The 26,155-nt window shown below is 54.9% G+C and overlaps 12 protein-coding genes and 1 non-coding gene across 13 annotated transcripts; 7 read left to right on the top strand and 6 right to left on the bottom strand.

The window, feature by feature from the left end:
- Positions 1 to 400: 400 nt before the first annotated feature.
- On the bottom strand, positions 401 to 493 carry L226DRAFT_t243. Its single transcript has one exon. It is a non-coding gene; the product is annotated as a tRNA-Ser (tRNA).
- Positions 494 to 548: 55 nt separating this feature from the next.
- L226DRAFT_233329 (uncharacterized protein) lies at positions 549 to 3,596 on the bottom strand. The gene is made up of 16 exons (XM_067673112.1): positions 3,210 to 3,596; positions 3,067 to 3,159; positions 2,907 to 3,015; positions 2,840 to 2,857; positions 2,764 to 2,789; positions 2,690 to 2,715; positions 2,516 to 2,640; positions 2,427 to 2,463; positions 2,356 to 2,371; positions 2,263 to 2,302; positions 2,099 to 2,199; positions 1,981 to 2,040; positions 1,902 to 1,929; positions 1,791 to 1,848; positions 1,710 to 1,734; positions 549 to 1,653 (listed from the first exon to the last, which is right to left on the bottom strand). Exons 1-16 carry the CDS (start codon positions 3,266 to 3,268, stop codon positions 873 to 875), a joined length of 1,602 nt encoding a protein of 533 aa, XP_067530826.1. The 5' UTR covers positions 3,269 to 3,596; the 3' UTR covers positions 549 to 872.
- Positions 3,568 to 4,877, bottom strand: L226DRAFT_233322 (uncharacterized protein). The gene is made up of 8 exons (XM_067673111.1): positions 4,820 to 4,877; positions 4,688 to 4,748; positions 4,549 to 4,629; positions 4,363 to 4,383; positions 4,212 to 4,290; positions 3,989 to 4,160; positions 3,872 to 3,936; positions 3,568 to 3,812 (listed from the first exon to the last, which is right to left on the bottom strand). Exons 1-7 carry the CDS (start codon positions 4,830 to 4,832, stop codon positions 3,926 to 3,928), a joined length of 438 nt encoding a protein of 145 aa, XP_067530825.1. The 5' UTR covers positions 4,833 to 4,877; the 3' UTR covers positions 3,568 to 3,812; positions 3,872 to 3,925.
- An 824-nt stretch (positions 4,878 to 5,701) lies between these two features.
- L226DRAFT_574968 (alpha/beta-hydrolase) lies at positions 5,702 to 8,026 on the top strand (the record flags this gene model as incomplete). The annotated part of the gene is made up of 12 exons (XM_067685130.1): positions 5,702 to 5,954; positions 6,018 to 6,138; positions 6,189 to 6,523; positions 6,581 to 6,591; positions 6,647 to 6,715; positions 6,774 to 6,984; positions 7,038 to 7,161; positions 7,223 to 7,365; positions 7,443 to 7,564; positions 7,643 to 7,732; positions 7,792 to 7,860; positions 7,925 to 8,026. The coding sequence occupies 12 exons, from the start codon at positions 5,702 to 5,704 to the stop codon at positions 8,024 to 8,026; spliced, it is 1,650 nt and encodes a 549-aa protein (XP_067530824.1).
- A 192-nt stretch (positions 8,027 to 8,218) lies between these two features.
- L226DRAFT_616310 (uncharacterized protein) lies at positions 8,219 to 9,111 on the bottom strand (the record flags this gene model as incomplete). Its single annotated transcript, XM_067686888.1, has 2 exons — positions 8,219 to 9,000; positions 9,066 to 9,111. 2 exons carry the CDS (start codon positions 9,109 to 9,111, stop codon positions 8,219 to 8,221), a joined length of 828 nt encoding a protein of 275 aa, XP_067530823.1.
- A 15-nt stretch (positions 9,112 to 9,126) lies between these two features.
- L226DRAFT_233223 (uncharacterized protein) lies at positions 9,127 to 9,541 on the top strand. The gene has a single exon (XM_067673110.1). It carries the CDS (start codon positions 9,229 to 9,231, stop codon positions 9,481 to 9,483), a length of 255 nt encoding a protein of 84 aa, XP_067530822.1. The 5' UTR covers positions 9,127 to 9,228; the 3' UTR covers positions 9,484 to 9,541.
- A 1,220-nt stretch (positions 9,542 to 10,761) lies between these two features.
- L226DRAFT_574966 (uncharacterized protein) lies at positions 10,762 to 11,052 on the bottom strand (the record flags this gene model as incomplete). The annotated part of the gene is made up of 2 exons (XM_067685129.1): positions 10,762 to 10,830; positions 10,897 to 11,052. 2 exons carry the CDS (start codon positions 11,050 to 11,052, stop codon positions 10,762 to 10,764), a joined length of 225 nt encoding a protein of 74 aa, XP_067530821.1.
- A 1,109-nt stretch (positions 11,053 to 12,161) lies between these two features.
- On the top strand, positions 12,162 to 14,084 carry L226DRAFT_616309 (uncharacterized protein; the record flags this gene model as incomplete). Its single annotated transcript, XM_067686887.1, has 4 exons — positions 12,162 to 12,901; positions 12,968 to 13,202; positions 13,265 to 13,669; positions 13,740 to 14,084. The coding sequence occupies 4 exons, from the start codon at positions 12,162 to 12,164 to the stop codon at positions 13,767 to 13,769; spliced, it is 1,410 nt and encodes a 469-aa protein (XP_067530820.1). The 3' UTR covers positions 13,770 to 14,084.
- Positions 14,085 to 14,899: 815 nt separating this feature from the next.
- L226DRAFT_514790 (alpha/beta-hydrolase) lies at positions 14,900 to 17,697 on the top strand. Its single transcript, XM_067678426.1, has 13 exons — positions 14,900 to 15,197; positions 15,253 to 15,433; positions 15,495 to 15,615; positions 15,684 to 16,018; positions 16,078 to 16,088; positions 16,148 to 16,216; positions 16,286 to 16,493; positions 16,572 to 16,725; positions 16,783 to 16,931; positions 16,992 to 17,113; positions 17,176 to 17,265; positions 17,331 to 17,399; positions 17,461 to 17,697. The coding sequence occupies exons 1-13, from the start codon at positions 15,123 to 15,125 to the stop codon at positions 17,563 to 17,565; spliced, it is 1,689 nt and encodes a 562-aa protein (XP_067530819.1). The 5' UTR covers positions 14,900 to 15,122; the 3' UTR covers positions 17,566 to 17,697.
- Positions 17,698 to 17,967: 270 nt separating this feature from the next.
- Positions 17,968 to 18,532, top strand: L226DRAFT_514786 (uncharacterized protein). Its single transcript, XM_067678425.1, has 3 exons — positions 17,968 to 18,161; positions 18,219 to 18,301; positions 18,362 to 18,532. The coding sequence occupies exons 1-3, from the start codon at positions 18,009 to 18,011 to the stop codon at positions 18,438 to 18,440; spliced, it is 315 nt and encodes a 104-aa protein (XP_067530818.1). The 5' UTR covers positions 17,968 to 18,008; the 3' UTR covers positions 18,441 to 18,532.
- A 234-nt stretch (positions 18,533 to 18,766) lies between these two features.
- Positions 18,767 to 20,320, bottom strand: L226DRAFT_574962 (MFS general substrate transporter; the record flags this gene model as incomplete). The annotated part of the gene is made up of 9 exons (XM_067685128.1): positions 18,767 to 18,888; positions 18,943 to 19,042; positions 19,095 to 19,121; positions 19,222 to 19,350; positions 19,412 to 19,469; positions 19,525 to 19,680; positions 19,747 to 19,892; positions 19,979 to 20,222; positions 20,286 to 20,320. 9 exons carry the CDS (start codon positions 20,318 to 20,320, stop codon positions 18,767 to 18,769), a joined length of 1,017 nt encoding a protein of 338 aa, XP_067530817.1.
- Positions 20,321 to 21,226: 906 nt separating this feature from the next.
- On the top strand, positions 21,227 to 22,684 carry L226DRAFT_233038 (uncharacterized protein). Its single transcript, XM_067673109.1, has 4 exons — positions 21,227 to 21,658; positions 21,718 to 22,403; positions 22,463 to 22,523; positions 22,580 to 22,684. Exons 1-3 carry the CDS (start codon positions 21,285 to 21,287, stop codon positions 22,474 to 22,476), a joined length of 1,074 nt encoding a protein of 357 aa, XP_067530816.1. The 5' UTR covers positions 21,227 to 21,284; the 3' UTR covers positions 22,477 to 22,523; positions 22,580 to 22,684.
- Positions 22,685 to 23,485: 801 nt separating this feature from the next.
- L226DRAFT_514780 (uncharacterized protein) lies at positions 23,486 to 26,151 on the top strand. Its single transcript, XM_067678424.1, has 13 exons — positions 23,486 to 23,659; positions 23,712 to 23,892; positions 23,951 to 24,068; positions 24,130 to 24,464; positions 24,518 to 24,528; positions 24,584 to 24,652; positions 24,708 to 24,918; positions 24,976 to 25,129; positions 25,186 to 25,328; positions 25,389 to 25,513; positions 25,591 to 25,680; positions 25,741 to 25,809; positions 25,861 to 26,151. Exons 1-13 carry the CDS (start codon positions 23,591 to 23,593, stop codon positions 25,963 to 25,965), a joined length of 1,680 nt encoding a protein of 559 aa, XP_067530815.1. The 5' UTR covers positions 23,486 to 23,590; the 3' UTR covers positions 25,966 to 26,151.
- Positions 26,152 to 26,155: the final 4 nt, after the last annotated feature.

The raw sequence follows: 26,155 nt of genomic DNA, 5'->3' as shown, positions 1-26,155 counted from the left end.
GCATCTGCTGCTGTCAGTAACCTTCGGGCTCTTAGTCACTCCTCGGGGCAAACAGATAAATCTGCCCGAGGGCCCGAGTGACAGTTCGTGTGAGAGCATTGACTCGAATGGCTGAACTTACAGCCGCGAATATCGTGGCAGGATCTCCCAGCATGACGTGCATCGCGGTGGCATTCTGCTCCTCGGACATAAGTACCGTCCAGATGAATGAACGTGAAAGATCTGCTGTCCTGTAAACTGAAGGAACTCGAAGTAAGTGTTCAGTCCATCACATTCGGTATTTATGCGACTGGTACATACGATCGTGTAAGTGAAATGGTACCGAGCGAACTGTTACCAGATGAGAGCAAGCAGCATAAGAAGGCAGCAACGTAAAACGAAAAGAGAAGACAACAGGCGACGACACCAGTAGGGTTCGAACCTACGCTCCCAAAGGGAAACAGATGAGTTCATACGTTCTAATCTGTCGCCGTAACCACTTGGCTATAGTGTCATGCACAGCTTTTTTTTGTAATATTTATGTGCCCTGGGAGCCGAATGCAGCAAGGAACGGAGTTCGAGACACTGACACTGTAGAAGTACTTCGCACTCATACAACAGAACGGCAAGATTCAAGTACTCGAAGTACACGCGCACCGAGCCACAAAACCGCAAGGAGAAAAGCGAAGGAAAGATACGACTAGATATGGACTGAGGAAAGCGAAGAACGAAATGGTGTCGGTCGATCAAGATGCAGCAGCAAACGAAGACTGAAGTGGGTAACTAGTACTAATACGCAGTCCAAAGTCCACTCCCTCCCTACCCCACTTTACTGCACATATAGGCACAAACCCTCACACACTAACTCCACAACTTGAGCCCTAGTCCACTCCTCACGCCTCATGAGGCAGCCCCCACATAAGCGCAACACCCCGCTCATCAAACAGCGCCCGCCTCGCCTTGCCCTTCGACCGCGCCGAGCGCACCATGCGCGTATACTTGTCCCGGGGCGCGGCGTACACCATCGGCATCGGGTCCTCGTCGTCGATCCCCAGCCCGACCTCGGACGAGGCGAAGCGGAGGGGCGACAGGGACCGTTCTGGAGGCGAGGGGTAGTCTTGCGGGTAGCTGGATGGTGGCATGGCGGGTAACGGGTGTGAGTGTGAGAAGTGGAAGGGGTATGGAGATGCGCGCGAGGGGGAGAGCGGCGGGAGCGAACTTGGAGACGATGGGGAGATTGGGGAGGGTGGAAGCGAAACGTCCTCCTCGTCGTCCGTGGAGGGAGAGGCGAGGTCCGTGAGCTCCCTGTGCGCGGGAGGGGTGATGTCGAGCGTTTCTGCGACCGAAGTTGCAATTGTATGAGGCTGTCCCGTGACGGATTGCTCCGTCACCTTGCAGACGTCCGGATGACTGATGCGGGGGGCGCGCATGAGATATGGTTCGGGAAGATTCAGGACGATGTCGTGCGAGGGAAGGACCTCGACGGACTTGTGTGCGGAGTCGAGGGGCTGCCGATCGACGTGCAGGGAGGAATTGAAGTGAGGGTATGTGAGGAACGGGATGGGCTTGTGTTCGACCTGTACGACGTCCCGGAGCGCGATGGAGGTGTTGGAGGTGTACGCTGCGTTTAGGCGTGGGCTGGGCTCATTCCTGAGCCCGCCGCGTGCGTTGACCCTGTGAGATACTGTGACTTAGCTCGTGGATGGGGTAAGGCGGGCCAATCGACTTACATCGCCAGGTATGAGTTGATGTACACTGATTAGACACTACGCGTCAATACACAATCGCCGAACAGGAAGAGCTCGACTCACACTTGATGACGAGGAACTCAATTGCGACAGAGATGAATGTGTTGGGGTAGGCGACCATCTACGACGCACATGAGCTTTGTGCATGACACCAACGAGGAGTAGCGGACGCACCATAGAGATCGCGATCAGAGAACAGACACTGCATCCTGTCAGACGGGGTGGCAGATGGAAGTTGATGGGATCGACTCACCTCGATATGATACCAGTATTGAGGGTATACACCATGAGTGTCCGAATCGGGCCGTTCATCCTGCAGGCAAAGGTGAGCTCTCCGAGTTCTCCGAATAGAGAACACCGCGGACACTTACGCTCCTGATTCGGTGCGGCATCTGGAGAGGAAGTAGCACAGAGAACCGGCAATGAAGGTATCGATTACAGTCGAGAAGCAGAAGGGCACGTATGTGGCCCACTGCGATGGGGTCTCGTCGTCAGTGTCCGCCCCTGGCGGGAGAACGAACAGGGCAGAACATACAGGAGCGTGGGATAGGCGGTCAAAGGAGTCGAGGCGGAATCTGTCGGGAGGGACTCAGCACTCGTGCAATTCATCACGAAAGAGTCCGCTCACGTCTCGTAGCACATCACTAAGGAAAGCTTCGTTAGCGCAAGGAACAGGTATTCGAATAACTTCAGACTCACCGATCGAGATCCCGTATCCGATGACCAGGAGTGCGCTCTGCGGTACGTTCGTCTATAGAACTGACATGTGAAAGAAACAAGCGACTTACGACAAACCACGGAACTAATCTACACATTAGCCATCGCGACGCGCCGGCGGACTTGGTGAGCTTCTGGTCACTCCATCGTCGGTCCTCTTTGCCGAATGGCTTGACGTGGTTGTCGATCGCGAGAACTGCGTACGCGTAAGGATGATACTTCGGCTCGGGACACAAGGAACTCACGCGTCCATAGGCGAAGAGTGTAGAGACTGTTCGCAGGTCAGTAATATTGCCTCGAACCAAGAGCCAGGACTCACGTGTGAACGGAAACGACGACAAGTCCCTGATATACACGGATCAGAATGACACACAAGTCGCAGGATTGATACTCACGTCGATTACTGTGCGGACCTTTGAAGGAGTTAGGCGACGCGAAGAGTGGAGCTGAGGAACGGCGCACCTTGAAACTCCATACGATATGCAAAAGAGCGGAAGAGTCATCGTAGTTGATGACCAGGTAAAAGTACACGAAATGAGCGCAAAGCGCGAGGTGAAGCGCGTCGAGGAAGCTGAACACGACCTGTGAGCGTGAGCAAGAGGATAGGTGAATCGCGACATACCAAAGCCAACATACGGCCAGTTTCCTCCACACCCTGTCCCCCGGATACTGCGAGAAGTAGACAAAGGCTTGGAGCATCGTCACGCCGAAGAGCCTGAGAGAGTCGTTTAGGGACGGGGATGCACGAGCCTGAGTCTAACTCACACGGCTGAAGCCAAGAGGCCGATGAAGAGGGCGCCGTACGTGCTGTTCAGGTCCGCCATAGCTCGCAGCCGTCTCAACGTTCGTCAGGAGGGATACGAGCAGAGAGATGGTGGAGGTAGGGTGGAGAGGAACGGGCGGGCAGCGAGGGCGCGGACGAGGGGAATGCAGGATGACGGACAACGGACGGGTGGCAAGGCATGGTGGAAGCTCGCTGGGAGGCGTGGCGGGGATCCGTGCAGCGTTCCTCGCCGCCACGACAGCGGCGACCAGATGGGAAACGACGATGCCGAGCACGGCGCAAATTGCGGGCCAGTGTTGACAGCGACAGAGTTCCGCGCTTCCGCCTGCAGAACCACGGTCGCCTGCATCCTGCCCAAACCGGGAACGTGCATAGCTCGCCGCTCGCCTCTGCTCAGGCTCGGACGCGTCTTGGGCAACGACGGCCTTGTGATCGCGACCGAGTCGTACACTGTTCTCGTGGGTGGCGAAACATGGCAGGCGCCGAGTAACACGTTGTCTGAGCGCGAGGGAGCGCATGGAGGCAAATATCCCGCAGGATCACGGATGCACCGGTGCCGTCGGGGAGATCTGCAGACAGGTACGCTGCAAATGAACGCGTGAATTACCCGGGAAGATACACTTCTGGCTTACTTCTGGCTCACCAATTAGTCGAGCGTCTCAATTTCCGTGGACGGGGTTCGCTTCCCTTCTGCGCCTCAGCAACCTACTATGACCTTAATCGGTTACCGATTCGCATCAGAGGGCATGCGCGTACTCACGTTTATCACCTGCCTCCAAGACCGTCGGGGCTTCATTTCTGTGAGTCGTGAACGCCAGAGTACGGCACAACGTAACGAGAACGGAACCAGTTCGGTGCCCACGGATGTCATGCATGTCATGGAGTGACTGGAACTGTTTCGGCGGATAGTATGTGCATTCCTGCTTGCCAATCTGAAAAAGTTCATAATAGGCGACCATCTGCGACGCCAGAAATGAACCTACCCAGTTTTGAAGGCACCATTCGGAGGCGGCGCCCGTGTTAGGCATGTGTACGATGAGCGTCCATATCACGCCGTTGATCCTGCAGGCAAAGATCAATCTCAGATGTCTGCTTCTTGCATCTGACGAAACCGCCGTGGGTACTAGTACTCACCCTCTGGCCTCCGCACGGAGCCTAATCAGGAAGTATATCGGTCAGACGGGCATGTACTCGAGTAGTATGTGGCCTACTGGGCGAGGAGATCATCGTCATCGTCAGTGACAGCATCCACAACCTGAACTTGGGCCAGAAGAGTGCAAAACGTACAGACGCAATGAAGCGAGTTCAGACGGAACCTACAGAATATGGAAGACGATGATTAGTCCAGCACTTGCGAAGCTCATCACGAAGGGGTTGGCACTCAAGTCTCGTAGCACACCGCTAGTGAGGAGCTCGTTAGCCGAAGAGCATCGTCACGACCGAGTCATTTCAAGCTTACCAGTAATCAGAAATGCTCTTGAAACATGTTTGGACCATGACTATTTGAATGCTGTACCTTCCTTGCTGAAAGTATAATCGTTAATCGCATTTCCTCTTCAGACCGCGTATATATGCGCCTTGAATGACCTACCCCCGCGTGTCATATTATGAGCATGGTGAGCTGTTTCACGATCAGCTAGGACATGCGCGATTTCCCAGACATGGTGGTAATGATGAAACGACGACTTGTCCTCCAGATGCCGCGGTCAAGCGCCAGACCGGCACTTGCCGTTAGCCGCTACTATACCGCAGTACATACTTAGTAGTACGCTGTCTTACTCCTAGTCTCCTCGAGCACTGCAAAGAAAGCATCCTTTCCGCAGATAGCGAAGGCATAGAAATCGGATTGTTGAAAGTAAGCAATTTGCTTTAGTGAGTATTTTGCCTGTAACCCCCTTATACTTGCCATGAAAGGCTTATTAGTCTTTCTTACCTGCATAAATGGGCCTTATCGCCAAGTTTTCCCGCTTCAGAAACTTATTCTATCCGAAACCTCATGGAACTGAGTGACCCTAACATTTCCGCAAAATATTGGCTCGGAGGAAAGGATGCGTTGGTTGCAGTGCTCACTCCTACTGTCTCAGTCTGTGGCCACCAGCGACCGCCACGCAATCTCGGTGGTTAACGTACACATAATATTGTACCTGGTGAGCTAGTGTACCAGCTGGGCGAGGTCACAAGCGGCTCGCGGGTGACATCGGACGTGTCCGCCAGCAATACTACCAGCCAGTGGAATAACGATGCACTCACTGTTGAAAACGACCTCGGACCCGTGGAGGTTGATACTTGTACGTCCAGCGCTCGCTCCGGAGTCCCCTACGCAACCTTCTCACGTCAGCAACCTAGTCCGGCGAATTCTGTCCGCTCGTCCCGGCCGCGTAATGCGCATTGCGCTACCCGCGGTGGTTCGACGCGTGCGCAGTGCAGCCGACCGGATCATGAATATACGGGTTTCGTTCTCAACTACTCAAGTATGATCGACCCTCTGCTGGTGCTCAACGCCATGGTCGTGGCTCTCGCCGTGGGCTCGCACCTCTATGCGACCCGAGGTAACCATATCTCATGGGGACCGTGCGACTCTTCAATCACGAACGACACGTCCCTCGCATGCGGCTTCTTCGACGTCCCGCTGGACTATCATGACGTGTCTGCAGGCACAGCACGACTTGCAGTCATCAAGGCAAGTGCGACTGGACACCGTCGCGGCTCACTCTTCTTCAACCCAGGTTCGTGTGTTTCGACGAATTCTGAGCGCATTTGCTGATCTCTTTGATGGCAATTTGATACAGGAGGACCGGGTATCTCAGGGGTCCAGAGGCTCGCTCAGAACAAAGACACCCTCCTCGCCATCGGTGGTGGGGTGTACGATGTCGTGAGCTGGGACCTACGCGGAGTCGGCGACCTCACCATGTCAGTGCTGTCACCCGGTTTCTCCACCATATCGCTGAATTCGCGGTTAGGCCAGGAGAGGTGCGCTGCTTCAACAGCCTAGAAGAGTACAACGCACTTTTCAACGGCACGATCGAGCTCAATGGTATCGACGAGCTCGACAACTTCGCCAACCCCGTCGACGTCCAGCACTTACTCGACCAGGCGACCGACATGGGGAAGAAGTACAAAGAGACCATACAGAAATGCTTGTCGTCTCCGAGCGGCAGGTTCTTGAAGTACCTCGGCGCTGCGGCAGCCGTACGCGATGTGGTATCCCTCGCGGACGCGCTGGACGGACCTGGCGCCCCGGTCAACTATGTCGGGGTGTCGTATGGTACGCTCATCGGGACTTGGTTAGTCAACAGTGAGTGTGTGTTTGCATACAGGCGTGGAGGTTCTCTCTGAAACCTTCTTGCCCCAGTGTTCCCTGAGGTATGACGTCGATTGTATGCACAAGGTCTCCCCACTGAGCAGTTACTCGGGACAGCGCGTCGGACGCGTCATCCTTGACAGCATCCTCGACCCCATTTTCTTTGCGACCCAAGAGCCATCTACGGTTCGTCACCTCCTCTCTGCGTCTCTCCCTGCGCCTGACTCGTGTCCTACCGGTCCAGCGATGGGTCCCGCACCAGTTCGTGGTCTCGGATACCGTTTATAGAGGTCTCATTACCGGGTGCGCCCTCGCGGGACCTGATGGCTGCGCCGCTGCCTCCGAAGGAGATAGTCCGAGCGACATCGACACAAAGATCCAGCGTTTACTCAAGGCTTTGTACGATGCATCGAAGGCTAACGGTTCCCCGCCGATGACGTCGGGGCAACTTCGCAGTGAGTGCATTTGAAGTCATGTGAGTGTATTGGTTGATTCCCATATCTTCTAGACTCGCTCTTCGCTCTCATGAATACTCCCGGCCAATGGTCCACGTTCCTGAATGATGTCTATCCGCAGCTGGCAGCGAGCGTTGGAACCGGCTCGACTCAGAAGAGGACCACGATCAGCCATCCGTACGTCCTACTCCTCCTCACCTAGGACGGATCGTAGTTTACCTACCCGATCTCCGTACAGTCTCCTGAAGCGTGCGGCAGCCCAAGCGCCCTCGTACGCATCCACAGCCATCCTCTGCGGCGACAGCACAGATGAGCATGGCACGACCATGACAGACGTCTTCACTTCCATTATTGCCGCCTCGCGCAACGTCTCGCATATGTGTACGTGCCATCTACTTGCTATTGACTCAAGATGGACGTTACTCATCATTTATCCTCGATCATCTCTCCCACTACAGTTGCGGCTACGTGGCCTTTCATGCCTCACCAATGTCTGCACTGGCCCGTCCGCGCTGTAGAGCGGTACCAGGGCCCGTTCAACAAGACCCCAGCCAACCCGGTGCTGATCTCGGCGAACACGGTGCGTTTCCAGCCTTTACGCTCCTTCATACTAGCTTTCTGCTTGATTATTACTGACGAGAACTCTGAACATCTGTAGTACGACCCCATCACCCCGCTCACGGGCGCTGAGCTGCTGGCGAGTCTCCTAGGGCAAGATGGTGTCCTGGTGCACAAGAACGGCTTCGGGGTGCGTCGGACCTCTATCCTCTTCTGTCACGTGAATGACGAACTGAGGGAGCTTGGTAGCACACGATGTTTGTCGAGCCGTCGTCTTGCATCAATGGCAGATACGCCGCGTACGTCGTCAACGGAACCGTGAGTCTTCTCCCTGGGCGCGTTATAACCCGGACTCCCAGTACTGACTGGTGGGAACCTGCAGCTTCCAGCGAACAACACTGTTTGCGACATCGACGACGACTTCGAGGTGTTCAAGGGCGTCACCACGAGCAACATCGTGGCAAACCTGCAGTTTACCAACTAGCTCATTTAGATCCCCACTCCATTACTCTCTCTCGCTCAACTTCTCAAGCATCATAGAGTCACATAGAGTCAAACCATCGTCTATGTATTATTCATCACGCGGATCGTGGTGTATGATAATGTCGTGTCTCCACGTCTAAGTGTAGGTATCTAAGCACGAAGCACGAAGTCTACGCTCTCCCCAATCGACCATCTAAACACGCCCAAGCGACGGAATAGCTGTAGCCCCAGGACGGACCGCATCGACAGTCGTGTGCAGCGCAGGCACGACGCCCCGCGCGGCGTGCACGGCCGCATGCACGTCGCCCTCCTCGTCGCACCCCGCCTCGACGTCAGAGTCAGAGCGCTTGACGACGGCGGTGTTGGGGTTAGGTGTTGAGGCAGAAGAGGTCGGGACGGATGCAGCGTCGACGGCAGGGGCGTTGATCAAGGTGGACGGCCCGGGGGCGAGGGTGCCAGTGCTCAACGCGGCCGGGCTGGTCTCGACGGCAAGTGCATCGACATGGGTGGATGGGGCTGCGACACTGCTCAGCACGCTTGTCTCGACGGCGCGCGAGTTGTTCTGGTACACGGATGAGGGTACGGTCCCGGCTGCGAGCGACGTCGTGGGAAGGGCCGACGTCGATACTGTCACTGGCACATCCCCGGTGGGGTTGGGGACAGTCTGGATCTTCACGTCGCCGGTCGAGACGGGGGCAGCGGTGGTGCTGAGGATGGTCTCGGTGGTCGCGTCGTCGCCGACGATGGAGGTTGAGATCGTCCGGGCCTTCAAGTCCGCGGTGGAGGCGCTAGGGATCGTCTGGGAGGTCACCTCGCCCAAAGTGTTGGTCGGGAGAGTCGCTGCCTTGACATCGGACGCGGAGGTAGGGATCTTAGAGGCGGTCACGCTCGTCAGCGTAGACTGCGCGGGAAGCTTGACAACGTCGGAGGTGGAGACCGTCGCGGGCAGCGTGGTATTGAGGGGCGCGGCGGCAGCTGTCGAAGACGGGCACATGAGCATGAAGTTCCGCAACGCAGTAAGCTCAATCAAAGGTACGTACCTCCTGCAACGAAGAGAGCAGCGAGAACGAAGTTGAAGTGCATCATCGTGAGCGAAGGCAGTGGATATGGGTTACGAAGGATGAACAAGGGAATGTCGTGCGTGGACGAGCTAGCTGAGGGGCACCTGGAAGACGAGACGAGACACGGAGGGACTGGAAGTCGATGGTTGACCGCAGGGCAGCCTCCGCTGCGTCCTTATATCCGTTTCGTCAAAGGCCGCCGGCGACCTGCTTCACAAGTGCCGACTCCGCCAACATGTCCCGACTTCCGAACCTCCCTCGCGACGCGAGAAGGTGTTTGTGGAGCGGGAGTTTTGGCGATACGTGCCGCCATCTGGCGAGCTGGAGAGGTTCGTGGCGGCGCGTTCTCGCGCCACAGTTAAATAACAGACCATCGGGTGCGTATGCGCATATGTAGCGGGGGTGGGATCGATGTATAACATACGTTACGAGCGAATGCAAGCGAGCCCGGGGTATTGGGGTCCGGATGTCAGCGTGTCTTGTCGGGGTGGCCGTGTCTTGGTTGTTCAGTATTCACAGACCAGGTGACCATAGAGCTTGTCCCAATCCCCATGTAGAAACGGCTAGAATGCTATTGTAGAGTTTTGAATGCCGCGGCCCGCCGTGCATGGGTTGGCATACTGGCCTGGCAACAGTGACAGCTGGCGTAGAAAATTTTCTGTTCGTGCAACCTCATGTGAGTAGCCTGTAATTTGTGTCTTTCCAGAGGTCAGCGATAGTTGAGAGCAGTATACGTACATCATGGTCACGGTCATCCTCAAGCTAGAACAGAGTTCGCGAACTTCAAACTTCGAGCAGGCCCGGGTATTCACGGCAGCCCGGACCGGGTCTCAGGTTACGGACCGTGGGCGTCTGCGAGCCTTGCCCACTGCCAATGCTTTCGTCTCACCGCCGCTGGACTACACCGTTGTACTTCCAATGTCATGGATGTTGGAACGCTGGGAATAATATGTTTTCTATGTTTTTGTGTGCCAAGGTGGTTTTTTTCGCCTTATGGACGCAGAGATCTAACCCGGTAGGTAAGCGACGGACACCTCATTCTCCTCCGACCGGCTCACTTAACTTCCTACCAGACTTCGAGGTATCTGACACACTACAGTGTGGTATACTGTGCCGATGTTTCTGATGATTAGGGGCTGGTAGCTCCATAGCGTCCGTGTATCATCGGAGATGACATCACGCGTCATCAGCTGTCCGGACCCACGTGGCGGCGTCGGTAACCTCACTGTGTCAGTCCCTGGTCAGTCGCATGTTATTTGAGTATACATTGTATGCCACTCATCTTGATTTTTCGCAGGTCCGGAGAGGTCTTCTGCTTCGACAGCGCCGTAGTTTATGCCACGTCCTTCAACGGCGCACCGGCATCCTGGAGACTGGCAACTTCACGGGCCCGGCCTACGTGAAGGTGTTGAGTCTTGCACAAGCCCGGCCCATGCAGAAAAAGTACCAGAGGCTCTGGAAAAAGTTCGTCAGAATCTCCTGAGGCACGTATCTCAAATCTTTGGGATCCTAGGCTTTGGTCGATGCGACCGAGGGCCCGATGCGCCGATCAACTACTACGGCATATTCGTTGGCTCTTCCCTTGTTCACAGTGAGTATTTTAATTGCGTCCTCGATCTGTTTTGTGCTCCAGCGTTGCCGGAAGTATGAGACAATGTCGCATGCAGACGTGAAGCTACGGTCCTCCATTCAGCTGCCCCTCGAAATGCTCGTCGCCATCGTGTGGCGGGAGTACTCCATTCTGCTAGAGAAATAATGAAACGTTAACTCAGCTCTTACAGGTGAGAACAGAGAACCGATTGAAACGCACTCCTGCAAATATTTGCGCCCATCCTCCCAAGTGCGGCGACCGGCACCCGAAGAACAGTTGCAACTTCGCGACCTCCCGCCCTGCCTTCTTCTGCTGCAGAGCGCGTTCCTGCAAGAAGTCGCCCATAGGAGACAGGCCCGCGAAGAATACGACCATCGGGACCGGAGTCGGGACCCCCCGGGAGTAGGTACTAGAACATCGCCCAGGTCGGACGCGCGCACCGCGAGTTGTACGAGGTCTCCAGGGCGGAGCCTAACCAGGAATGTCGACGCGACACCGAGGAAGGCCTCGCTTTTGCCCGAGAGCGCGGGTGCCTCGACGACGCTGACGGTGAGCGAGGCGTGTTAGGCGTTGCAGAGAGCCATGGACGGAACGTGTATTGATCACAAGAAAGCGAAGGTATGTTCGGTTCAAGAAGCTTGTTTTCTTGTTTCCTGCCTGATAAATCTTCCTGTTACTCCTCCGGAAAGGTCGCACAATGGGTCAAGAAGGCGGTGAGAATCGTGCCCAAAACCCGATCCAACATGAGCGTCTATCATCGCTCTTGCCTCTTGCCCCCAACCACCGCGACCACCACCGCCATCACCACCACCATCACCGCCTGCCATTTCATCCGCTCATTAAGCTCAGGCATCGATACCAAAGAGCCGGAAGCAGTCGTAGAGCGCTCTTAGCTTCGAAGCAGGCAGTTCGCAGGGTACCATTGCTCGGCTCGAAGGTTAGAGTCGAAACCACCAATGTGAGTTCCGAACTTCACTCAGTATTTCACTTCTCGTTGGCCTTTCTTCGCGGTTCACTGCACCCAATGGCGCACGTTACCTCTGTGAATACCATATGCCACTCTGATGGACGAGACCGTTCCCAGAGCGGCTTTCCAGACGTGGGGATCTCGCGCAAAGGAACTCCTCGCCTGAGGGCCCCATCCGCGCAGACAACTTCCATTCATTCCGGTGCTTCTTCTTTGGTCTCAGTGCTGACTGTCTACCTCCAGACTCGAACCACCCGAATACTACCCACTATCATCATTATTGCGACTAGCCAAAGTGCACACAGTTGTACGTAGTCCTCGGTCTAACTTCTATCATCTATTCTTATACCCATGGTATCTGCAGATGTCGCAACCAAGGATTACACGCGAAGCTCTCCGTCTCAACATAGACGTTCTTCAGACGATACTGGACTGCGTACAGGATCGTCGTGACGTGCTCAGGCTCTCGCTTCTGAGCTCAGACGTCAGGCTGATGGCAGTCCGAAGGCTCCTCAGCATGGACAGGATACTTCTCAAGGATGGCCCTTCTATCCGCAAATTCTACGCTTTTCTGTTCGTCGACGCAGCAAGGCGGGGACCACACGTCCGTGCTCTTGACATAAAGGCTTCGACAATCAAGAACGATCCTAATGCCCGGGAGCTGGAGTCCCTCTTGTGCGAGATCCTTGCTAGGTCAAGCAACCTTCAAATCTTGTGTCTTTCATCATTTGCAGCGTCCCACATCCCTGGACAAGAGTCCGAACTGCAACATATCCTCGAGGGGCTGACCACCTTGCGAGAACTTCGGCTGGAAGATGACTCCGTCCGAGTCAGTGACTGGAGCAATGCGCCCTACATGTTGATCAAGAAGATCCGCTCGCCCATCCACACCTTCTCCGCCCACATTGACGAATTATGTGGCACCCCACTTCACATCAACTCTCATATCTCTCACCTAATCCCCACCCTCCAGGACCTCCGTCTCGATGTCTTGGACATGCAGGAAAACTCAGCACAGGACATCATTCCGTGCACGTCCGTGCATTCCCTGAGCATCATAAGGTTGCAAGGGACCTGTGATGTCTCTGTGCTGCTCCGATGGTTTCCCGCACTCAAAACGTCTCTCAAAGTCTTCGGTCTTGGAGAAAATGACTGGTACCTGGACGACTACGCACGCGTCCGTGAACAGAACATACGAAGCCAGAAGGACGCCGCCTGGACCCATCTAGACGAAGTCATTTGCGACCCGGAGGTGCTGTATGTGTTGGGCCTCAATTGCCCACTTCGACGCGTGGTCCTCAATCATTTCGATGGGTCATGTAGGCACGTCATCGTGACGGCACTGAAGCACAACGCTCCCTCGCAGCTCTACCTCTCCATGGATATCGGTGAAGCCGTGGACGTCTTGGAGGACCTGCTGCCAGCGGAGGCGAAGGACAGGCTCACACATCTGACGTTGTGCTTACGATATGTCGACGACAGAAGCGAGTCGCAGCTTGAACACGACGAGACTGATAGCTTGAATCAGATCCTGCTGTTGCGACCTTGCGTTCTCTGGGTATGAATGTTTCCCCATTATCATGCATTTTGGATAGCTGAACGATCTGTCCACGTCCACAGGAGATAATCTCATATGCGATTGGACACCTCCGTCTGACCCATCTACGTGTCTTCCTCCACGCTGACATTCGCCGTCCTTCCCGTGCACTCGCTGACATGAGATGTTCACAGCCTCTGGTCAGAGGGCTACTGCACATCGACCTTCAGGAAGTGGCTGCAAAAATGTCTGAAGAACATCCGTCCTTGCGATACTTGTTTATCACCAGCAGCGGATATGCTTTAGCACGGAACGACTCTGATGAGGACCGTACACGAAGACCCACTTGCAAGATATGGCTCCACGAAGGCGGATGGCGCATGTTCAATCGAGACGAAGATGGGACAAGACGGATGGAAGAGTTGGGCAGCCGTGCCTTGGATTCAGCGATTGCAAGAGAGGAGATGGACCTCTCTGAGGAAGATCTGGTTCGTTGCCGCTCCTACTGCATCTCTACTATACTCGCGACAAACGCTGATCCACTATTCACACCCGCAGCTTCTAATCAAACATCACATCAAGATTTAATGACACGTACAAATGGGCTCGGGAACGCGATGACAGCGGCTTCGGTGTCGAGTACGAGAGCGGTGTCGGGGCCATAGTCGAGTTCCGCCGCGGCGTTCAGCACGACTACAGGTGTGTCGGTGTCCGAACGACTTTGTCTGTAACCGCGACCGCGACCGCAAGAATGGAGAGGGCATGAAGTGGTGAAGTTACGCAGCCGTAACGACTTCCAGCCCGAGTCGATCCATCATGCATTCTTTAGCGCCGGACATTCGCTGTATCCCTACCATATGACTTCTGTATCCAACCCTCACATATATATCATTTACTGCTCGCAATATCTTATCAGCAACCATACACATCGTACTTTCGACGTGTGCGAAGGGTTCGAATTGCTCACATGTTGCGATTCTGGATACAACTGCTTCCGGAAGGTTGGTAGCCTCGTGTCGCTGTCGGGCCGACAGGTTCCGCGCGCTCTCGAAGCGCGCTTCTGCCAGAGCTCTGTCGTAAACTTGAACTTGCTGCTCTACGTCGTCGACCACTCTGACTTTACTTCCCCACGCACCATTATCTGTGTTTCTGATGACTGAGTTGACTTCAAAGCACTTTGCCTAGGCGTGGGATGAATAACACTGGTACCCAAGGTCACGAGATCTCCGAGTCGGAGTTTCCTAGCCAGAATGCCACAGGGTACGACACTGTCACTCCCTGTGCTTAATACTCTACATAATTGCGCATTGCCCCTCCCTTCGAACCCCCCTTAGCAATGCGACTGCGCCGATGTCATGGTGTCAAGCTTCAAGGTTCGACTCGTCGGTGCTTTGTCCCCTCACGCTCCGCCACTAACATGGTCACCCTCGCAAACCCGATAGCGGCTCGGACGTTGATTTGTAGGACTGTCTCCCACAGGATCTTTCCCAACACTGTATGTTGCCTTTCGATAGATGCAGTGGGGTCACTGACATGGCATCCGCAGTTCTTCGATTCCTCCCGATGAAGCGCAGTGAGCTCAAGTCACTGATTGTCGTGGACGGCGTGGACTGACCGCGAAATACTAGTGCTACGGACTGCGTGCATGACTCAAGCTGTCAAGCATGTCGACTCGCAGCGAGGTCTCCGCCAGCGCTGCCGTCCTGAGCCGAGCGAGCCGCTCGGACCTGCCATCCGGTGCATCGCTTCGGAAGTCGCAGATCGAAGAGCACCTACCTGGTCGGCAGTCATTGGTCCTTCAAGACCGTAAACCCACTCTGCGGTAGCTCCGACATACACGACTGTGTGTTGTCTTCCGTGAACGTCGTCAGTTGCAAGAGGAGATATAAGGGTCGCCGATCTCGGGGAGGTGATCGACAACCAGCTCTTACCTACCGGGCGATGGAGTACTACAAGCTGTTCATCCTCGCGCTAGCTTACGCAAGCACTGTGTCTGACGCGGCCCCGTCGCACGATGTGCGTCTATACGAATGCCTCTGCTTGTATGGCCAACTAACGACCAACTTTGCAGACCGGACCTCAGATTCGGTGGGGTGCATGCGATCCCTCCATCGTGAACGACACATCGCTCTCCTGCGGGTTCCTCGAGGTTCCGCTAGACTACCAAGATCCCTCAGTCGGGAAGGCGCAATTGGCCCTCGTCAAGGCCAATGCGACAGGGGAGCGGCGTGGATCCCTCTTCTTCAACCCCGGTCAGTCGCCCTGGGGCTACTTGGATGCGATGAGAAGCTTGCTGACGCTTAACGCTCGCAGGTGGACCTGGCGGCTCGGGGCTTTCTTCCGTCAACGAGAACAAGGACTTGCTACTTGGGCTTAGCGGCGGCGTGTACGACGTTATCAGCTGGGACCCGCGAGGTGTGGGTAGCCTCACCATGTCAGTGCTCCCCTTAGCTTTCGCTGTCGCGTCTCGAATGCAGTACCGCTCATATCTCCGCCCTGCAGACCCGGCGAAATCTTCTGCTTGGACGACTTCGCAGATTACGCTGCCTTCTTCAACGGTACGATTGAGCTCACCGGTATCGAAGAGACGGGTAATTTCACAGACCCGGCCGACATCGACGCTCTGCTCGCACAAGCTCCGATCATGCAGAAGAAGTACGAGGAGGTCGGACAGAAATGCTTAAACTCTCCAAATGGGAAATTCCTCAAGTACGTCGGGACGGCTGCGGCGGTGCGCGACATGGTATCCATCGCGAACGTGCTCGACGGACCCAGTGCTGCGATCAATTTTGTCGGTATCTCGTACGGAACGCTCATCGGCTCTTGGTTCGTCAACAGTGAGTAGTACGCTACCGTCGCGTTGACTACTGCAACTGACATAGTCTATGCTTACAAGTGTTTCCGGAGGTAGGAAGGAAGCTGCACGGCCCTGAATGTTGACGCGTGAAGGCTAATTCGTGACTTAGCGTGTCGGAAAAGTGATCCTGGACGGAGTGATAGACCCAGTCGTATTCGCCACTCAAGAGGAGGCCCTGGTGAGGCACTTCTCCATCCTCGTCCTTGGTTCCATCGTGTCACTCATCATCGCTGGTATCGCAACGCAGTCATTCCCGAGCTCTTTGATCTCAACCGATACGATTTACAAAGCCCTCATCACCGGGTGCGCATTGACGGGTCCGAGCGGGTGCGCTATCGCCTCCGAGGGTGACGGGCCGCTCGACATCGACGCCAAGATACAGTCACTGCTCATGGCCGCCTATGACGCTACGAAGCTCAACGCGTCCATCCCTCTCACGTCCGGAGATATTCGCAGTGAGTCGTAGCATTTTAGGCATTGTGTAGATTGATGCCTGCAACTCAACTCCGCTTACTCGGACCCTGCGATTGCAGTCCAGCTATTCTCCGAAATGTACAGTCCTTCGGACTGGTCGAACTTCATGAACGAAGAGCTTCCTCAGATCATACAGATCGTGAATGGAGAGGCACCTGCCAACACATCTCAAGGTCTCAGCCGGAGGTTCAAGGATCGTATCCGTTCTAACTTGTGCGACATTGGACGCTTTCTTGTTGATTGCTTCTGACAGCTTCTCCGAAAACGTAGGCTAGCCAAACGCAGCTCGAATCCGGACGACAATCTGTCTTTTACTAGCCCTGCCATCGACTGTGCTGACAGCGTCGACTTGCGCGGCACAACGATGGAGGAAGTGTTCAAAGGTATCATCTCGACTACCCAGAACACGGCGCACCTTTGTGAGTAACCGGTATATTCAAGAGCGAGAGTTGAGCCCGGCTGACCATCTGTATAATCAGTCGGTTCCAGTTGGCCCATCTTGTTCTATCGCTGCTCGTTCTGGCCCCTCCGGTCCGTCGAGAGGTACCAAGGCCCGTTTAACAAGACGCTCGCTAACAAGATCTTGGTTGTCTCGAGTATCGTCGGTATCAGCGATCTTTCATTCTGCGGACAGCTGTACTAAACCCGACTTGCACAACGCAGCTCGACCCGGCTACCCCGCTCCCAGGGGCGGAGACGGTTGCGCGTCTTCTCGGAACGAGCGCGGTGCTCGTCCGTCAAAACGGCTTCGGAGTATGTGACTGCTCACCTTCTCCAGACAAGCGACTGAAGCCGTTCACTGACTGGCATTACAATAGCACACTACCAACTCAGAGCCATCGAGTTGTCTCAAGGAGATTTCCATCGCATACTTCACGAATGGCACGGTGAGTGGCCTCCTATAAGGCGAGATGCATATAGAACTCACTCATGCCCTTGGGCTCGCAGCTTCCAGCGAACAACACGCTGTGTGAGGTAGATGCGGACTTCGACGTCTTCAGTGGCGTCAACACTGCAGAGATCCTGGCGCACCTTCCCGAAACTGACGTCTAGATTTAAGAACGGTGTCTAGTTGCACATTAGCTATCCTGAGAGGACATCACAACGGGATTCCATTGACTGAACCGACGGAGTAGCGCCTGTATGTACTACTTTCATAGAACAGACTGATTGTTCTACCCGCTCTCGCAACTCGAAACTTGTGAACGCCCCTGCCGTTTTATGCTCCAAAACTGTGGGATGCACTGTCTTGTCGGTAGAGGAGATGGCGACAGTATGGCTGCCACTTCGGACAACATCGAGGGTGGTTATCGAGTAAACTTCGAGCTGGAAGCGCCCGGTACTCGGGCCGATGGTCCGCAAGCCTAGAATCCTCGCGAATGGTCGAGCGCTTGTCCTCCTCCGCTCACGATGTATATCAGGATGCGGACACTCCGCTTCTTTTCACCTCCTCTTACTACCTCCTGTATCCTCGAATACTTGTTGAACCAAAACTCATGAGCTCTGAGCATCAGGAACCATCGTACACGCCGGGTGTTCTGGCCCTTCCCCCACCACCTTCCGAGGAAGAGACGGAGAAGATCACCGTGAACAGCAATCAGACTTTCAAGTTTGACAAACTTGGACCAGTTGTAGTAAATAGTGATGGAGTGAGTGGGACTGCTGGAGATTGATGGAACTTGGGGAATTCTGACGCGAGGTTGCAGACTTTGTCGCGCATCGCGAATTGGGAGCACATGGCTCCGATCGAGAAGGAACGCACTTTGAGGGTGCTCGTAGCGCGGAACAAGTGAGTACTTATGTTGAATCTGGTCAAATGGGGACTTTTTTACTGACATTGTGCGCGTAGGGTCCGGTTGGCGGAGCAGGAGAAGACTCAAGGAGGCACCAGCTCGGAGGACAAGCTTTCGATATCCAACAACCCATGATACATGCCAAACCATAACGATTTTCTTGTCTCCATGTACCATATCCTGCCTTGTAATCTCACTCCCTCAGTTCTCAAACTTGTTGACGGACGACATCCGGGATAGTCGTACGGTCTCGCACCATGAGGGTGGGCATAAATCACGGTGCTGTCTCGCGAATCCCAGCACACTCCTCCGAGCACTGGCAGTCTAATTGTCACAATACAGATCTCCCGAGACGTAATACAGGCGTAGATCTACCTGATACTGTCTGCGGCCGGGGAATTAAATGTCTTCTGTTACGCATCAGTCAGCACGTTGCCCAAATGTCTCTTTCAATCCCCGTTCTACGTCCTAGCCGCTGTCGTCTCCACCGTTGTCGGATCCTCCTTCTCCTGCGCTTCGTCTTGCGCCTCTTGATCTGCATGGCGTGTGTTGTTTCGAAGCGCGTAGCTACGCATCTTCAAGACTGCGTCGTGGGTGTATGGCTATTCAGTCCGTAGGAGATGAACGCAGGACGTACCTCCAAGGAGGGCAGCACCTGCAATAGGCATGCTCACTATCCAGATCGTGCGAATGGAGCGCGCATACGCGCCAGTCAAGGCCGCACGCTGAACAGAATCCTGCAAGATGTTCAGCGCATAGGCAGTCGAGAGACAAGTACCCGCGACTTACAGCAATATGCGGGATCTCTCTCACAGTCTGTGCGAGCGCGGAAGGGGACGTGTCGATTGTCGGTCCAGGGCAAGGTTCACATTGAGTTCGATCTAGCGGTATCGGGACAATGAGCTCCGGGACGTACGCTGGAGATAATGGCTTGTCTGATTGCAATTCCGACGGTCCCGCCGAGAGCGCGGCTGAGGACGTAGGCCCCGGTCGTGGTTGCCATATCCTTTGGCGGCATCGCTGCCTGCAAGCCTATCAGAGGAATCTATGGTTGGAACGCTCTTCAGTTCTGCCTCAGCTAATCTTCTATGCATCCTTCAACTCACCTGGAAGAGCGAGCCCAGTCCAGCGGCGGTGATGAGCGGGTAAAGAAAATTCTCCGCGCTGTTGGTGAGTCAGATGTAGAGCAATCACGCTGAAGAATAGGACATGTACGCACGCGTTCGCCCTGTCGTCGAGCATGATCATGAGGCCAAATCCCAGCGTGATGAGCACCCATGCGAACCACATCACGGGGCGCCATCGTCCAGTCCGGGACACGACTTGGCCGACTAGGACAGACATAAGGGCCGAGCCGAGAGAGAATGGGAGCATCCTGCGTGAGGAAGTACATTGATTCAGCGGTTTTTTTTTTCATCCAGATGGACTCGAGGATACGCACCATACACCCGCTCCGGTGGCAGATGACCCCAGAACCTGGAAGTACACGGGAAGATAGTAGGCTGCGGCGGTCACCTTAACCGACTGGAGAAGCATGGAGATGAGGATGATCGCGATCGTCCGATTGGGCCACGATCGTGGGTAGAGCTGTCGCGACAATGGTCTTACGTGGCAACGGCCATGTCAGTACTCAGCATTCTAGTACGTCAAACCGAGGCGTTCCGCTGACATACCTGATCTAAACCGGCAAGGAATATGCACACCAGAAGACCCGTGAAGACGAGGGGTATGTTGGTCTTTGGAGAGGGTTGGTCGGCAGTAATGATGGGCGGAGAATCCTCCTCGTCGATTCCCGGAGTGTGGTTATCGTATCCCGAGACGTGGTCGTGATCATCGGAGGAGACGTAGATGTACTCGCGATTCTCCCATGGATGACGGTATGTAGCGAAGGGTATGAAGCTCTTCCGATGTGGTAACCTGAAAAAAAGGTATCTCGTTATATGAGCTTCTGTATTATTGAGTACAAGGAAGAGGACCCACCGACTCCGGCGACGTCCGAGCCTGTCTGAGCCCATACCGCACGCTGTTGTATCGTCACCTGCATGCGTGCATGCCACCGCGAGGGACGTATTGCACCCACTATGTGTCACCAAAAGCTAACTTCAGGCTTAGTACCTAACTCTGCCTTGAAGTTGCCACGAGCTCACGCAGGCTGAGGCTCGCACTTTGTGTGGATTAGGCCCACCATGTGCGCAAGCGGCCGGGGTGCATTCTAATAAGGTTCAGTACTGCGGCATATGTGGGTAGTTCAGTAACTTAGAGACCCACACGGTTCCGATGAAGTGACCCACCTTGATTCCGTGTGCAGGCCCAGCGTTGGATGCTGGACACACCGGCGGAGTCCGAGGAACCCAGACTCAAGGAACGCCACCGCGGCGCGGTTCCTCTTGCTGGTTTAAAAATCGCCACCCTATGCACAACTGGTAGTATGACAGCCAGACACAATCGCTTGTAGTCGTGTCGCACCGTCACTATCGTTTTCAACGCGACCGTGACAACAATAGCATTTCAATATTCCACAAGTAACTGTCAGTCTGTGCTTGCGACCGGCCCAGCGTGCAAAATTTCATCAAATACACGTTCTGAGATATGGCTAAGAGTCAGTGAGATAGAAATATTGGACTGGCCTACCCTACCGTGATGATCGGTCTTCGACTCGGTCCGAGTCACAGAAAGGCCCCCCAGTGTCAATCCCTTTCTGAAACAAGACGGACTCTGTTGAGTTAAAAGTCGATTGTCCAACCAACTAGCGGTCAGTAGTACTCGCCAGTGAACGTGTCGAAAAGCTGTCGTGGCCTGGGCTCTGCTGTCGGACGAGGGGTCCGAGGTTGTTAGAGGACCCCGGAATTGGCGCCGGGTCGTTTGCGGTGCCTAGGGTCCTATGATCCCATCTTTCTCGCATCAACTGCCTCTCTCGGTCTCCTGCCAACTCTAGTACCCCGCCTTCAAGCTTCATCATCCATCGCCCGACATATCTTTATGTCAGAGTCCACCGAAGGTCACGCCGACGGTGCCAGGGAAGAGAGCGCCCATGCTGTCTTACTCAGGCTCGCCAGAGAAAGGATCAGAGCGTTGCCATTCCGTGACATACAAATGTCGTTCGAAGACGGAAACATATTGCTGCAGACTCAGAATACCCTGGAGGCTCAGAATACCATCTTCAAAGTCTACAAGGGGCCTCTCGTCAGGCATTCTCCCGTCTTCAAGGACATGCTAGATTTCCCTCAGCCGCCGCAGACAGAAGAGGACACTTCCCGGTCCAGCGACTCAAGCCTAATATCTGTTACGTTATTCGATTCTGCATACGATATCCGCTGTCTGCTGCGGGTGCTCATGCCCAATAAACACTTTAAGTACTTCTATCTTCTTTTTTTTCAAGCGCGCGCAAACTTAGTGGCTATTCTGACTTCAGGTTAAGCGGCGTCGTAACAACTTCCTTCGACGATGTATGCGCCTGTCTCCGTATGGCCCACAAATACCAGATAGACCGTCTTTTCGACGAGGCCCTGAGGTCGCTGCGGAACTCTTATCCAGACACCTACCTACTGTTCAAGAGCATGGAGCCGTCGCCAGATCCTGCGCGTGCCATATCCGTCATCAACCTGGCCCACCTCGTGGAAGCACCCACGCTTCTCCCCATGGCTATTGCCGAGTGCTGCACACTCGGCCCGGAAATCGTGAACGGTTACAAGAGACCCAACCTCGCTGAAGACCACCTCAGCCCGTCCGACATCGGGCTCTGCTTCCAAGCCAAGGACAGACTCATCGAAGCACGCGTGCGCGCATTCCACCAACTATTCGAGCCCGGTGTCCGCCAGGGGTGCACTGCGCAAGATGTTGACGACGCGGCCTTCGATCGCTTCTATTGGGAACTCTTGGACGGTGTCGTCCCCGGGCTCTACACGCCTAAAATATGGGACTCGTTGACTGGCTATTTGTCCGCTCGCATTGCTGGTGTCTGCGAGGCGTGCAAGCGGTCCTTCGTGGCGGCGGATGTTGCACAGAAGGAGCGCATCTTTACTCGATTGCCTGAGCTCGTTGGCATCACTGTCGAACAATGGGGGACACCTCCGAGACGCCGATGGAGACCTAGGAATAGTGGGTGTCATGCGTATCCTTGCAGTTCCAGTCTTGAGACTCAAAGTTTATTATCGCAGTATTTTTTGACTAACTCATCCATCCGGTGCTCTCGCCCATGAGTCGATCAACTTACTGCCAGTAAGTCCATATTTCCTTTCTGTGACAAGCGTCCGTGCTGACGTCTCCGAATCAAGTTCATTGTACCGCCTCCTATGGGATACATTACAATGCTCCTCCTGAAACACGTTTGAAAAATTCACTCTGACTTGGACGTCCGAGCTCAGAGCCAGGACGCGTACGGTGAGATACGAGCGATATTATATTAGATGAAGCCTCCCAAACCACCTGCTTGCATTGCGCTCAGAGTTGCTATAGCGGGAGCTCAATCGAACCGTGATTTCGATCGCTCTCCTTGAGCCCAACCTCAGTGAGTGTTTCGGCACGCCACGGCAGAATATTTGCTCATCAATCTTGCCAGCGTACATTGGATGGCCTGACGATTCAGGCGTTCAATTTCCGGCAACACTTCACAATGAGGATAGCTACTCGCCCACAACGAAGGGGTCTACTTATCACGTCTTGAGTCAGTGAGATCTGTGAGCGGAGGGGAACTTGACTATGTAAGCCCCTTCTCCACCTTCACGGATCCGCCATAGTTCGTTCATACACCCACCAGTCTGCATCAGAGCCCCAGACAGGGCTGGACAATGCCCAAGACTACAAGGCGTCCAAGGGTGCGACGACACACGCCCTTGGACACCGGACGCCCCTATGCATTTGTGAAAACTAACCTGACTGAGAACCTTGGTGACTTCTGAACCGTAGCTGGACATGCTCCAATATCCTGTCGAGCGGCCCGTCATCGGATTTCATTCACCTCACTGTCGTCAGTCGGGACCAAGCCTCAACCGAGCCTTCGCCCTGTTGGGCCACACCTGGATGCGAAGCATACTACACTATCGCCTCTGCATCTCCGCGCCGCTTTCCACTCCTGGTCCTTTCAGGCTCGATGTAGACTCCAGACACGCGTGGAAGGGGTGAAAGCACGGCTTTAGGATTTCAAGCACTACAGTGCACCCGTGTCTTTCGCAACGCTCAACCTACAACCTGGCATGCCAAGACGTCTACGAGCCTAGGCAAGTGGCACTCAGGTTATATTGACACCGCGTGCGGCGGGAGTACAGTCGTGCCATCTCTCTGAAGCAATGTTTACGACATTGAGCTCTATTCTTCTTGCCCTCATTGCAGGGCAATCGTCATACGCAGCTCCGTCTGTGAGTTGATACACATCTTCTTCGTATCGTTGACTGATCAGTACATGTGCAGGCGAGTTCTCAAATCCAATGGGGCGCCTGCGATCCGCCGTACGATGGTGATCCGTCCTTGGTTTGTGCCTTCCTCAACGTTCCGTTGGACTACAACAATCCATCTGTGGGCGTTGCGAACATCGCTCTCGCCAAGGCAAGCGCCATTGGTCCGCGAATTGGATCGGTGTTTCTCAACCCCGGTGAGCCTCCCAGGATGGATTCGCCGGATCCCCTGCTGAAATTGAGATATACACATAGGAGGACCTGGCGGCCCAGGCGTTCAGGCGGTAACGCAATTCAAGGATGAGCTGCTCGCACTAACCGGCGGAGTGTACGACGTTGTGAGTTGGGACCCACGAGGGGTCGGAAAGACTACGTGAGCCCCCGTAATTTGCCTTCTCGGAATGATCTAGTCGCCTTACTGAGCGCCACCAAAGCCCTGGAGATGTCTACTGCTTTGACAGCGTCGAAGAGTACAACACGTTCTTCAACGGCACGATCGAGCTCACCGGCATCGAAGAGACTGGCAACTTCACCGACCCGGTGGACATTGTCAGCCTCCTCTTGCAAGCTCCGATCATGCAGCTCAAATACGAGGTCGTCGGCGCGAAGTGCCTCCTCTCGTCCAATGGCAAGTACTTGCGGTACATCGGGACTGCAGCGGCCGTTCGCGACATGGTCTCGATTGCGAATATCATCGATGGCCCTAATGCGCCCATCAATTACATCGGCGGCTCGTACGGCACGCTTCTGGGTGCGTGGTTCGTGAATAGTGAGTGGATTGTTCCCGCAACCTTCCACGTGCACCTGACCGCTCTTTGTTAGTGTTCCCCGAGGTGAAGGAACCTTCTTTGCTGTCGCCTCTGACATTAGCTTACGGGGACTGGTCAGCGGGTGGGACGAGTCCTCCTGGATGGCGTGCTCGATCCCGTCTTCTACGCTACTCAAGAACTTGCCACAGTTGGTGCCCGCACCGTTTGTTCTATGCGGTCAGCACGCTGACTACTATGTCCAGCACTGGGCGTCCCATCAACTCGTGTCCGCAGACACGATCTACAAGGGTCTGATCACAGGTTGTGCCTTGGCAGGTCCGGCAGGCTGCGCTGTCGCGTCCGAAGGCGACGGACCCTTGGATATCGACGCGAAGTTCCAGGCGCTCCTCAAGGCTGCTTACGATGCCACGCGCGCCAATGCGTCCGTCCCTGTCACGCTGGGGCAGATCCGGAGTGAGTACTGCCTTCAATTCAATGAGAAAATTCTGACTCACGTGGTGCGTGGTTCAGCGACACTCTACGGCGAGATGTACACGCCCTCGAGCTGGAGCAACTTCACGAACGTGATCTGGCCGGAGCTTGCGGCGATGGTCAAGGGCGAGTCGCCGCCGGGTAAACGTTCCACTTACACTCCAGGCTTGAAGAGCATGTTCCCTCCCACCCCGTACGTTTTCTGTACATATGGCTGGGGGATGACAGTCGCTGAGACACTGCTGGTAGCTGGGCCAAGGACCAGGCGAGCGATACTCCGTCCTACACCACAAGCGCAATCTTCTGCGCTGACAGTGTCGACACGCAAGGCACGTCAATGGCTGAAATCTTCGAGGCCGTGATCGCTGCGACGCAGAAGGTGTCGCACATTTGTGAGCTTCAGCTTCAGATTACCCTGGACCGCTGTCCTTTGCTGACGCAACCTTGTGCAGTCGGCTCGGGCTGGCCTAACCCGGTCGCTTATCCATGCTCGTTCTGGCCTGTGCGGTCGGTGGAACGATACACTGGGCCCTTCAACAAGAAGCTGCCGAACAAGATCTTGGTTGCGTCTAGCATGGTCAGTGCTCCGATCTATCCGGCAGCGACACAGTGTTCTCCTCTAGAGCTGACGAGTGCGTGATGTCTAATATCTAGTACGACCCCATCACGCCGCTTACGGGCGCACAGGCCCTGGCGAGTCTTCTAGGAGACAGCGCAGTGCTGGTCCGGTCGAGCGGCTTCGGGGTAAGTGGATTGATCTCGCGTCGTACGAAGAATTGTTCACTGACTTTGAGGCGTACGCAGCATACCACCCTCAACGAGCCTTCGACTTGCATGAACGAGATCATGATCGCTTACTTCGTGAATGGAACGGTGGGTCCGCGTCGTCATCTTCTCATGAGTCGGCGCTCACGCTGAGGGCAGCTTCCGGCCAACAACAGGTTATGCGAGGTGGATGAGAGCTTTGAGGTGTTTGACGGCGTGACCACTGCGGATATCATCGCCCATCTTCCTGACGTCGATGTCTAGCCTTGCGGTTGTCACGTATGGGAGCGGTCGCTCAGAGGTACAAAAGGAATCTATTTCTATAGGTGCGAAATGACGTGAGTATGTGTAAATGAGGGAAACATGAGGATTGAGTGTCAATGAAGCTGTGCATAACATCTGGTGGTTCATGACATGAGCCGAGCATGTACTCGTATATTTGCACGGACCTCTG

This window comes from Lentinus tigrinus (assembly GCF_003813185.1).
Source record: "Lentinus tigrinus ALCF2SS1-7 unplaced genomic scaffold L226scaffold_39, whole genome shotgun sequence".
Classification (NCBI taxonomy): Eukaryota; Fungi; Basidiomycota; class Agaricomycetes; order Polyporales; family Polyporaceae; genus Lentinus; species Lentinus tigrinus.
This window is presented reverse-complemented; position numbering and strand designations above follow the sequence as displayed.

What these genes read in the sequence shown, in the direction of transcription:
- L226DRAFT_233329 (XM_067673112.1), bottom strand. Translation starts at nt 3,268, where the DNA reads ATGGCGGACCTGAACAGCACGTACGGCGCCCTCTTCATCGGCCTCTTG. An exon ending in AATACTGGTATCATATCGAG is followed by an intron (nt 1,930 to 1,980) that starts GTGAGTCGATCC and finishes GACAGGATGCAG; the next exon opens with TGTCTGTTCTCTGATCGCGA. An exon ending in TGAGTTCCTCGTCATCAAGT is followed by an intron (nt 1,735 to 1,790) that starts GTGAGTCGAGCT and finishes GTGTCTAATCAG; the next exon opens with TGTACATCAACTCATACCTG.
- L226DRAFT_233322 (XM_067673111.1), bottom strand. An exon ending in CTCCGTGCGGAGGCCAGAGG is followed by an intron (nt 4,291 to 4,362) that starts GTGAGTACTAGT and finishes CTTTGCCTGCAG; the next exon opens with GATCAACGGCGTGATATGGA. An exon ending in AATGGTGCCTTCAAAACTGG is followed by an intron (nt 4,161 to 4,211) that starts GTAGGTTCATTT and finishes GAACTTTTTCAG; the next exon opens with ATTGGCAAGCAGGAATGCAC.
- L226DRAFT_233223 (XM_067673110.1), top strand. Translation starts at nt 9,229, where the DNA reads ATGGTTGACCGCAGGGCAGCCTCCGCTGCGTCCTTATATCCGTTTCGT.
- L226DRAFT_514790 (XM_067678426.1), top strand. Translation starts at nt 15,123, where the DNA reads ATGGAGTACTACAAGCTGTTCATCCTCGCGCTAGCTTACGCAAGCACT. An exon ending in ACGCGGCCCCGTCGCACGAT is followed by an intron (nt 15,198 to 15,252) that starts GTGCGTCTATAC and finishes CCAACTTTGCAG; the next exon opens with ACCGGACCTCAGATTCGGTG. An exon ending in CACGTCCGGAGATATTCGCA is followed by an intron (nt 16,494 to 16,571) that starts GTGAGTCGTAGC and finishes CTGCGATTGCAG; the next exon opens with TCCAGCTATTCTCCGAAATG.
- L226DRAFT_514786 (XM_067678425.1), top strand. Translation starts at nt 18,009, where the DNA reads ATGAGCTCTGAGCATCAGGAACCATCGTACACGCCGGGTGTTCTGGCC. An exon ending in TTGTAGTAAATAGTGATGGA is followed by an intron (nt 18,162 to 18,218) that starts GTGAGTGGGACT and finishes GCGAGGTTGCAG; the next exon opens with ACTTTGTCGCGCATCGCGAA. An exon ending in GTGCTCGTAGCGCGGAACAA is followed by an intron (nt 18,302 to 18,361) that starts GTGAGTACTTAT and finishes TTGTGCGCGTAG; the next exon opens with GGTCCGGTTGGCGGAGCAGG.
- L226DRAFT_233038 (XM_067673109.1), top strand. Translation starts at nt 21,285, where the DNA reads ATGTCAGAGTCCACCGAAGGTCACGCCGACGGTGCCAGGGAAGAGAGC. An exon ending in ATGCCCAATAAACACTTTAA is followed by an intron (nt 21,659 to 21,717) that starts GTACTTCTATCT and finishes TTCTGACTTCAG; the next exon opens with GTTAAGCGGCGTCGTAACAA.
- L226DRAFT_514780 (XM_067678424.1), top strand. Translation starts at nt 23,591, where the DNA reads ATGTTTACGACATTGAGCTCTATTCTTCTTGCCCTCATTGCAGGGCAA. An exon ending in TCTTGGTTGCGTCTAGCATG is followed by an intron (nt 25,514 to 25,590) that starts GTCAGTGCTCCG and finishes TCTAATATCTAG; the next exon opens with TACGACCCCATCACGCCGCT. An exon ending in TCCGGTCGAGCGGCTTCGGG is followed by an intron (nt 25,681 to 25,740) that starts GTAAGTGGATTG and finishes AGGCGTACGCAG; the next exon opens with CATACCACCCTCAACGAGCC.